This window comes from Trypanosoma theileri (assembly GCF_002087225.1).
Source record: "Trypanosoma theileri isolate Edinburgh chromosome Unknown TM35_Tth_7_V1, whole genome shotgun sequence".
Taxonomy (NCBI): domain Eukaryota; phylum Euglenozoa; class Kinetoplastea; order Trypanosomatida; family Trypanosomatidae; genus Trypanosoma; species Trypanosoma theileri.
In genome coordinates, this window is record NW_021639849.1 from 557,440 (window position 1) to 567,619 (window position 10,180).

At 36.5% G+C, this 10,180-nt stretch overlaps 5 protein-coding genes across 5 annotated transcripts; all 5 read right to left on the minus strand.

The window, feature by feature from the left end:
* Positions 1 to 386: 386 nt before the first annotated feature.
* TM35_000073530 (putative GTPase activating protein) lies at positions 387 to 1,739 on the minus strand (the record flags this gene model as incomplete). The annotated part of the gene is made up of 1 exon (XM_029023799.1): positions 387 to 1,739. The coding sequence occupies one exon, from the start codon at positions 1,737 to 1,739 to the stop codon at positions 387 to 389; it is 1,353 nt and encodes a 450-aa protein (XP_028884995.1).
* Positions 1,740 to 2,281: 542 nt separating this feature from the next.
* On the minus strand, positions 2,282 to 3,304 carry TM35_000073540 (uncharacterized protein; the record flags this gene model as incomplete). The annotated part of the gene is made up of 1 exon (XM_029023800.1): positions 2,282 to 3,304. The coding sequence occupies one exon, from the start codon at positions 3,302 to 3,304 to the stop codon at positions 2,282 to 2,284; it is 1,023 nt and encodes a 340-aa protein (XP_028884996.1).
* Positions 3,305 to 3,681: 377 nt separating this feature from the next.
* On the minus strand, positions 3,682 to 4,629 carry TM35_000073550 (uncharacterized protein; the record flags this gene model as incomplete). Its single annotated transcript, XM_029023801.1, has 1 exon — positions 3,682 to 4,629. One exon carries the CDS (start codon positions 4,627 to 4,629, stop codon positions 3,682 to 3,684), a length of 948 nt encoding a protein of 315 aa, XP_028884997.1.
* Positions 4,630 to 4,830: 201 nt separating this feature from the next.
* Positions 4,831 to 6,366, minus strand: TM35_000073560 (ABC transporter; the record flags this gene model as incomplete). The annotated part of the gene is made up of 1 exon (XM_029023802.1): positions 4,831 to 6,366. The coding sequence occupies one exon, from the start codon at positions 6,364 to 6,366 to the stop codon at positions 4,831 to 4,833; it is 1,536 nt and encodes a 511-aa protein (XP_028884998.1).
* A 424-nt stretch (positions 6,367 to 6,790) lies between these two features.
* TM35_000073570 (uncharacterized protein) lies at positions 6,791 to 10,117 on the minus strand (the record flags this gene model as incomplete). The annotated part of the gene is made up of 1 exon (XM_029023803.1): positions 6,791 to 10,117. The coding sequence occupies one exon, from the start codon at positions 10,115 to 10,117 to the stop codon at positions 6,791 to 6,793; it is 3,327 nt and encodes a 1,108-aa protein (XP_028884999.1).
* Between the last annotated feature and the right edge of the window lie 63 nt (positions 10,118 to 10,180).

Below are 10,180 nucleotides of genomic sequence, written 5' to 3' on the forward strand. Positions count from 1 at the left end.
AAATATATATAAGGAGTGACGTGAGAGTTCACTTCTGAATTGAATATGAAAAAAAAAAAAAAGAAATGTGTGTGAGGATGAACAAAAAAAAAAAAAAACAATACCCAAAGAAAAGATAAAACAATAAAAAAAAGATGAAAAGACGAAAAAAGACACACACAGATACATACACACATATGCAAGTGCAAAGAGAAAAGGGAGAATAATACAATATAATATAATATAATATAATAAAAAGAAAAAAAAAAGAGGGTGATAATTAATATAATGATAAATAAATGTGAAGCAGCGCAATAAAAACTAAAAGATATGCAATAACTTCTTTTTCATCGAGTTACAAAATTTCATATAGATATATATATATATACTTTTTTTCTTTTTTATTACTATGCAAGATGACTTAAAGTGTTGTTGTACAATTTCTGCATAACAATACCCTGAGAAATAAGTGCACTAATATCTTTATCACTTATTTCCTCCGTAGGTAAATTTTGTAAAAACTTCATCGCAACACCATAGTCATTTTCTTTACAAAGTGCAGGAGACCACCAAACTAAAAGAGCAGCACAAACATACACATGTGTGGTACACCAATCTTTTTCTTGATCTGCAAGATATACATCCCATAATCGTAGTGATTGAGTAGCGTTAAGTTCACGTAAAAGCATACAATTCATCCATCGAAATGCAAATTGACTAAAACTAATTTGCAAATTTTCACAAAGATGTTTATAAAGTTTCCCATCTACAGCCTTTGCCACCGCTTCAAGTTTCTCCACCATACTGTAAATACCCTTTTGATTGTATGTATAATTTTCCTGTACAGAGTTTAGAAGGTATGAAAACATCCAATATGTATCAGCTTCAATAGTAGAGTTCCATTCTTCTTCAGTAACTACTATAGGGGAAAAAAGTGCATTCAACTCATTTTCTGTTAGTGTGTGTAATTCTGAAACTGTCTTTGAGGGGCAAAATCGACTTGCCAGCACCACACTAATAAAGGGAATTACAAGATCATTCAATCCCTGCACATATCCACATGCAGGATGCCGTAAGGACCAAATATAGAGAATACGTTCAATAGTTAACATTACACGACTGTGATGAAGATAGGCCACTCCAGCAGACATACGTGGTACATCTTTACGAATTTGTTTAAGCATAAGAAGTTCAGATTCAACAGCATAATTGGCTGAGACAATCGGTTGTCCCTGACGTTCACTATAAGATGCCAACTTGGAATTTCCACCTCTTCCCACACCTTCTCGATTGCATGAAGGATTTGGATTTGTTGCCTCATCTGCTGCCCTAAATGCCGCATTCCAATCAACCGCACCATAACTGCTTTGTACATAGCCTAAATATTCCTGTCGTTTACGTGCAAGAACGGCTGCTCGGCTGGATGCAAATGGTTGTAAATTCCCCGTTAAATATCCCCAAACTTCACAGCGAAACGCCGGTGGACAACCACGTCGACACAAACTACACAATTCATCAAGTGGTACTGGATCTTGCTCTAGCAGTTCTCGCAGTGCCGCTTCACTGTAGAGTGACTCCTCTTCTGGCAGTGCGGTTGCCTTCTTGGTGACGGTGTTATTGGTGCTGCCGCAGTCCATGCAGGCGACGGCGGGGACCTGCAGGCCTTGAATGGGCATCTTTCGCCGGGCCGCGTCGTCCTCCTGCTCGGGGCTGACGGAGGTGAGGCGGCGGAGGAGACCCCGCTTGACACGCTCAAACATCCAGAGTGGGTATATATATATATATATATATATATATATATATATATATGTGTATATGTATATATATATATATATAGGTGGGAACTGTATGTGTTCTGGGGGATACCTTATTATTATTTTTTTTTTTGTTTTTTGTTTTGATTCGACTACTTTATCTTTTTTTTTTTTTTCTCACTTCTTTTCGTCCTTTCTGGGCTTGAGGGTGTAGAGGGTGAGAGAAGGAGAAAGAAGAATCACAGATTTAAAGAATGACAGTTTAGTATACAGACTGAGGATAGAGAGAGTGAGAGAGAGAGAGAGGAAAAGGAGTAGATAAAAGCGAAAAAAAAAAAGATAAGAAGTAAAAGCCCTAACGATATTTAAAAAATAATAAAAGAATAATATGAATATGATCCACGTAGATACAGAGAGTAATTACAGCGATAGATAGAGAATAAAGTATACACTACTGATTACAAGAATCACCTAGTCCACAGAATAAAAAATATATTTATATAAAGTAAATAATAATAAAGAACGATAACTATAATTAAAGAAAACATTTAATTTACTCTTTTCATTCCTTTTGAGTAGGAACTATTTAAAAATAATGTATTAGGCGACAATACCCCAGGTCGTACATATTCAGAGGATAAAGAAGTAGAAAGACATTCACCAAGAAGTGTCTTTGCAGGGAATATTCCTTCTTTACACCATACTTTACAAGAAGAATTTTCTTTCTTGTGTATATCTAATATTGTCATTCCTCCTTTCCAAGGAACTTTCTCAAGTCCAAAAGTTGAAGTTACCCCAATAGTATAGGAATACTTCCTCCTATCTCTTTTATCATTCCCCAACACTTCTTCTTCCTCTTCTTTTTCTTCTTCTTCACGGACTGCTGTAGAGCCCAGTAAAGATGGTGTGGAGTGATTTCCATTAAAAACGGAAACTGAAAAAAAAGTGGGTTTCTGTTGCAATTTGTTAGCGTGAAATGGAATCGAATGAGAAGAAGAAGAAAAAGATGATGATGATAATGATATCTTCTCTTGTAGATTTAACTGAATTCTCTGCTCAATGGAGGATGTAGAGGAATGACTAGAAGAATGGAGTGGAGAGTTCATTGTACAACTGGCATTACTGTTAGAAAGTGAGGAGTTTTGTAGGGCCAACAGTGAAGTCTTATCTGTCCTTTCAACTTTACTCGTATTTTCCTCACATGTATCTTTAGATAAGAGTGTGATTACATGTGGATGAACAGAGAGGATGGATCTCTCATTTAATTTACTCTCGTGTAATTCCTCTACATCTGCCATTGTAGTAGTAACAGATGATGATGATGATGATGTTTTTCTTTCTGTTGTGAGTGCATACTCCTCAGTGATGTCTTTCTTCTCTCCTTCGCCATTAACATCACCCATTCCTTCATCAACACTATCATTACTCTTATTATTATCACCATTACTATTATTATTATTATTATTATTATTATTATTATTATTAACATTAACGAACTTTTCTTTTTCGTTCTGCGCACGCAATAACAACTGACGTGCCGCTAAACGGGAAACACCAACACCAGGTACCATTACAACGTACTTACCTTCTTTTTCCCTGTATTTTCACTAATAGAAACCTTCAGCTACTTTACTTTTTTCTTTTTTTTTTCTTTTGTACAAATACAAGCGAAGTGAAAAAATGGGAAAAAAGAAAAATAATAAGAATAATAATAATGATAATAATAACAATGAAATAGAAAACATACAACAGGTGATGAAACAAAGAAAGAAAGGAAGAAAGAGTTCTTTCTTTTTTTTTTTTTTTTTTTTTGGTAATAATGTACAAATCCTCATGGAAAAAAGGAAGAAATGACATCATATTAGTATAATTAATCGAATAACAATAATAATAATAATAATAATAATAATAATAATAATAATAATAGTAATAATAATAAATATTCCTATCAACGCTTAGAACCTTTCTTCTTTCCAAAAAGTGCCGCATTTCGCATTTCATCAAACCTCTGAAGTTTATTCATTGGTTTCTTTATCTCTTGCCGTGGTTGCTCTACTATTGTTTTGGGAGTTGTGGACTCATTATCTTCACGCTTCTGAACCTTTTGCTCTCTTTCATCTTCACAACTCTTTCGTTGTGTTTGCACTGCAGTAGATATACCGTGTCCCTTATTATTATTATTATTATTATTATTATTATTATTATCCCGCTTACGTTTATTAGATGCATACTTTGTATCCTGCACATCCTCCTGTTCATCCTTATTCGTTTGGCGTTCTTTAGATCTAAATCCCACTCCCTTCTCATCTCTTTTATTCTCTGAGACTTCCATGTGTTTTCCATTACGGCGATGAGCACCACGGGGGACCACACGCTGCAGTGCACTCTTCTCCCACGCTGCGAGAGCCACAGGCAATCCATCAGACGCGGAAGTATGAGAGGCACTCATGGCGGAAACTCCACTGTTTCCATCCCCTATTGTATTTGTATTTATATATTCTTCTGTATTATTATTATTATTGTTGTTGTTAAGACCGTAAATACGCTCCGCCTCTTCCTGTTGTGCTCGACGTTCCTTGGCGGTGAGTGTGTGGGCGCCCACACCTGCACGACTCCACGGCCGGCCATTGTCGTCACTGTCGTCCTCCTCACCTTCTCTTCTCTGAGTGTAATTACTCTGCGCAGTTTCTGTTCGGCGAATGGCGCGGGCTTTGTTGTTACTATGAAAGGCACTTCCGGCGTGTCGCTCCGCCATCGCTGCGAGATCGGATTGAATACTGAACGGACATCGCAGATAACCGCCGCGATGAGACCGCACCGGCTGCTGCAGTGTAGAGGTGTGCGTAGAGTTGTTTCTCCCACTACTCATAATTCCCCAGTCTTGTCCTTTATACATGGAGAGAGAAAGAGAAAAGAGAAAAAGAAAAGAGTTATCATGAGATGAAGAAAAGCAAGAATAATGATAAAAAAAATAATGTACAGAATGGAAAGAAATATCCTTTATTTTTTCCTTCTTTTTCACTCTCTCTCTCTCCCCCACCCCCGCCCCCCTTTTTTTTTTTTTTTTTAAATCTCCAGAGTTTATTCAATGTGTACTCTACACACTATCATCGATATATTTTTCTCTTTCCTTCAATGCAAACAGCTCCGCAGCGATTCCCTCCCACCGCAGGGCACTTCCCCGCCAAAAACTACACAATCCCCGTGCTGTACGGTCTAATATCATCACCGCAGAAGGCCAATGCTCCAATCCACCAAATATATGCGTTGCATACATTACCGTCACCCCACGGTGTATACTCTCACTGTAGAGAAAAGAAAGTAACGCATGACGCTGATCAAGATCGAGATCGGAGGTGGCCTCATCGAGAAGTACAATGGGTTTATCCTCTACAAGATGTAATAACAACTGTACACGCTTCTGTTCACCAGATGAGATACGGCGAATATCCCAATTCATATCCACATCTAATAATTCTCGAAGCATTTTGGCTCGTTCTGTATGCAATTCTAATAATTCTCGCACGTACATTTCACCAGGCGGTGCGGTACTCCACCAATCACCTCCAAGTGCTACAAAAGCATTTAGTGACATATCTTCATAACAAGCTTTTCCAAGTACACATAATGCCTTATTGCGATTATTAAAAAACTGTTTTCCTCCTATCATGTTTAATAAGGTGGATTTTCCAGATCCATTACATCCACATAATAATACACGTTCTCCTTTAAACACATTAAACGTTAAACCAGAAAAGATATTCTTGTAATCTAATTGATTACATACAATAACAGGTTCTTTCTCTGTTATTGAAGTAATTAATAAATCATTTTTGGTATTATCCTTTTCACTTGATATAATGTTAAAACTTTCACCATTAAGAGGTATTTTTCGGTTTCTTGTAAGAAATCTATGGGCAAATACTTCCAATGGTTCCCTTACTTCTTCTATCTTTTTAAAATCTACAAGATGACCATCTTGCATTAAAAGAATATGGGTTGCCCAATCCTTAACCCCATCAAGAATATGAGTTGCGTAAAGACAACAACCTCCTTCATTATCTTCACATTCTGATCTAATAAGATCAAGTACAGTTTTCCTCTCCGCTACATCAATATCAGTACTACATTCATCTAAAAGATAAATAGCATTTGGTTGTAACATTCCATGAAGAATTTGTACACGTCTTCTTTCTCCTGAACTCATAGCTGTTATTCCTCTTTGTAGTGAGATATGAAGAGCATCTGCAATGTTCTGTTTTCTCTCCTGTGATGGGGCAGGTGAGGCTATTTTATCTACAGTAGTCGCGAAGAATGCCTCTGGTGGCCACGGTTGTCCAATAAGGGAAACGTATTGTTGAAGACATGTATTATCAAATGCATCTGATCCCAATACGGTGGCTGAACCACATAATGCTTTTCGTCTACCTGCAATGAGAGAAAGAAGTGTTGACTTTCCACTACCATTATGGCCAACAACGAGAATACGATCCCCTTTGTTTACACGAAGGTTTATATTATGAATTCCACTTGTTGCGGATTTCGTATTTGCCGTCACTTCTGTAGTGGAGTATGGATACTCAAAGGAGACACTTCTGAGATCGATAAGAGGATCATCAAAGGTCTGTTTCATTATTATTATTATTATTATTATTATTATTATTATTAATGGACACAATGTATAGAAATACAACTCTCTACAAAAAAAAAACCAAGTACCTACAATCCAATGGAATTAAAGAAGAAAAAAGAAAAGAAGAAAAAAAAAATAAGAAATACTAGAGTTCCCAGAACGTTTTTTTTCTTTTTTATTAAAATAAAATAAAAATCCATTTTTTCTCTTATCATTTACCTCATCATTTTTTTCTTTTTCTTTGTTTGACATATTCTAGTGAATTTCTTTCTCTTCATTTAAAGCAATAACTCCACGAGATTGTTTTTTCTTCGTTTTTTTTTTCCCCTTCGTTTTTTCGTGTTTATAAATAATATATATATATTATATGATATATTATATGCAGTGGCAATAAAAATAAAAATAAAAATAAATAAAAAAAAACCTACACGATATCGGTCACCATGTCTGGTGTAATCACTACCATCTTCGAGCCACCAAAAACACTATTGGCCTCTTCCTTATGCACCACAAGCACCACTCCCTTCGCGGCTCGTTGAATCATCTGAACTCGGCCCACACCTTGACGCCCTTCATTCACATCTGCTGAGTTAACAGTGGAGAGAGGATCGTGAAAGCGTACATCCACTCCAGGCTGTATGCGTCTACCGTTAATAAGTGTCTCTTTCAGCAGTGTTTCCTGTTGAGATGTGGGGTTTCGGTTATTATCTATGGGTTGTGGGGTTGACATTAATATAGGATCTATGGAGTCTGGCAGCGGTGTCCCGCGTTCATTCATTGGTCGAGAAAATGAAAACATTTCTTTTTCTTCTTCCTCTTCTTCCTTCTCATTCTCATTCTCAGCAGTCACCGCGGCTGCAGAGATGGAAATAGTATCTCGTGGAGGTGATTCTAATGTGTAGACATGACGCATCTGTGCAGCATCCACCACGTAAACAGGAACATTAAAGATAAGATCCTCTACAGATACAGTAGTCATGCGTGAACCTAAATATAAGGTTGTATGTGTATCAATATTTCCTGTTCGTGGATTTTGTTGCATTACTGTATACTTCACTTCATACAGTCGCATCGTTACGGCATTATCATTTCCTTCAAGACGAACCACACGACCCAATGCCACTATTGGAGCCTCATTACTATTATTGTTATTATTATTATTATTATTATTCTTTCTATGGCTGCTACTATTACCATGAGTACCATTCATCTGTGAAAGACGAAAGTAATAATCTTCACCTTCCAATACCTCTAATGCGTTAACGGCAGGAGTCGATGTACGACTCACACCACGACCCACACATAATAGTGGTGAATGTACAATTTCATCTTTTTCTTCCACATCTTCTTTTTCATTTTCTATGAATTCCTCTTCTTCTCGAGGTCTTTTAATACCAAATACCTGTCTTGAAAGAGGTTGAATATCCTTTTCCTCACAATTATTATCTTCATCATTATTATCATTATTGTTAGCATCATCTATTTCCTCTGAAGATGGAAGTGAAAAGAAATATTCGTGAATACGATGAATAAGCCATGACTTCTCCATTAGAGCTACAGATGTTATTTCAGGTGCTATTTGTACACGCTTACCAGGAGCAATGTATATATAATCTGGTGATAGACCCTCATCTGTACAGTGTTCTCGTGTTAATATACCACCACAGATATTAATAAGAAGTAAAATATCAGCATCATCTACAGGAACATAAATACGTTTTTGACTAAGAAAACGTTTATGACGTGGTAACATTCGTCCTCGCACATTATTATTTTTATTAATATTATTATTATTATTATTATTATTATTATTATTATTATTATTATTATTATTATTATTTCTTTGACCTATCAAGTATTCTGATTTGGGAATACAAATACGTAAGTGATCTCCCAAACCATCAGCCTCAAGTCGTTTTAACCATTCCACGGATACCGCTGAAACACCCATGGCATGTGCAATAGCAATAACTATCCCATCATTTATCTTTGCATCTTCTTCAGTTACAACAAAGAAAAACATTTCTTTTTGATATTTCTTTTTTTCTTCTTCTTTTCCTTTTTCTAGTTGTTGATTATGATGATGAAGTCGTTGTTGTTGTCGTCGCCAAAGAGAAATGGATTTTTCATTTAATATATTCAACTGAGAAAGTGATTCCACCACTAAGGTACCATGTTCTACTAACGTATTGAGAACAGAAGATGAAACTCCCAAATGTTTTCTTGCTGTTTGCGTAAGAAATAATGAGAGTGAAGCTGGACTCAACCATTTATCATTCTCCATATCATTTAATCCTTTTTCTTCCATATTTAATGTGAATTGCTGAGGAGTCTCATTTTCCATAATTTCCACTAACTGTGTAGCTGTCATAACAGAGTGTGGGGTTAACCTTTTCTCCGTATTATTTCCATTTTCTGTTATTTTTCCTTTTGGTAAACGAACCTCTTTTGTCTTTAGATGTAAAAAAGATCCATCCTCATCCCAGCGGATCTGCACATATCCATTCTTTTCCTCTTCCGTTACAAGAGCTCCAAACCATTGACGACCCCACTGTGCTTCTACACGCATTCCAAGAGAGTAATGAGGATGTTTGGTATGATTATTCACACAAGTATTATTTAACGATGAACCTTGATGTGCAAATGAGGCTGGTTTAAAAAGAGGAGCATCTTCTTCCTCTTCTTCTTCTTGTTCTTGTTCACTGCTATTTCCCTTTATAGGAATTAATGGAGGCATAACAAAAATCTCTTTTTCTCTTTCAGATTCTCCTATTGCATATTGTTGTCCATCATCCAATGTAGATAAGGCACATGACCTAGCAGTCAAATCCAAAGGAAATGAAGAAGTCTTCATACAAGCATCACCATTTGTATCTAAAAGTGTATTCCCATCTAGAGAATTTTCTAATCCCGTTTCCTTATGCCCATTCTGTTGTTTCCAAAAACGAAAAGGAATAACATTAGCATCCTCACCAGGTGAAATATCTTGTACAAGTAATGTAGAAGCCACTTCTCCTGTTCCTTGAGATGTCTGTGGAGGTTTAAAAGCACAACATTCTGGTGTTTCAATTAGACGTGGAGTAGAGAAATTGCGTTCCACTACAGGTGAATTTTGTGCAGAACCACACGGTTTAAACTGCTCTCCACTAGAATACACCATCTCTCCACGAACAATGAGTAGTTGTTCCTCTTCTTCTTCTTCTTCATCAACATTACCATTTTCATCTGTCATTGGGCCAGAGGAAGAGGTATGTAATAGTTTATTCTCAGAAAAAATACTCTTGTGATGACGATTCTTTTTTTTCGTTTCTTCCTTTTCAACTTCTTGTAAGACTCCAGCCATGTTTACTTTCTGCTGTTGTAGTGAATCAGGGAAACTATCTGTGGTCACAAGATCAGGTGAGAGACGTTTTTTCTGCATACATGCTTGCTGCTCCTTCTCCTTCTCACTCACATTCTTCTCATTCTCATCCAAATGTAATTCCCACAATGGGTCATGTGTATATAATGAATGTTTTTGATTTGAAAGAAATGCGTTAATATTTTTTTCCCACTCCTTAGACAATGTTGAATGATGTGCGGTAGAACCTTGTCCTCCTCCTCCTCCTCCTCCTCCTTGTTCGAACTCTAATTTCCGTGTTGGTGTTGTCTTTTCCAGTACTGTCTGAGATTCCTCATCCATTTGTTGTGTCACATCTGCACTCTTATAAGTTTTTTTCTTCCGTCCAGCACAAGTCCGTCGTGAGGGCATAATGAAATATTTTTCTTTTTCTTTTTTTTATTATTTTCTTTTCTTTTCTTTTTTTTTTTTTTT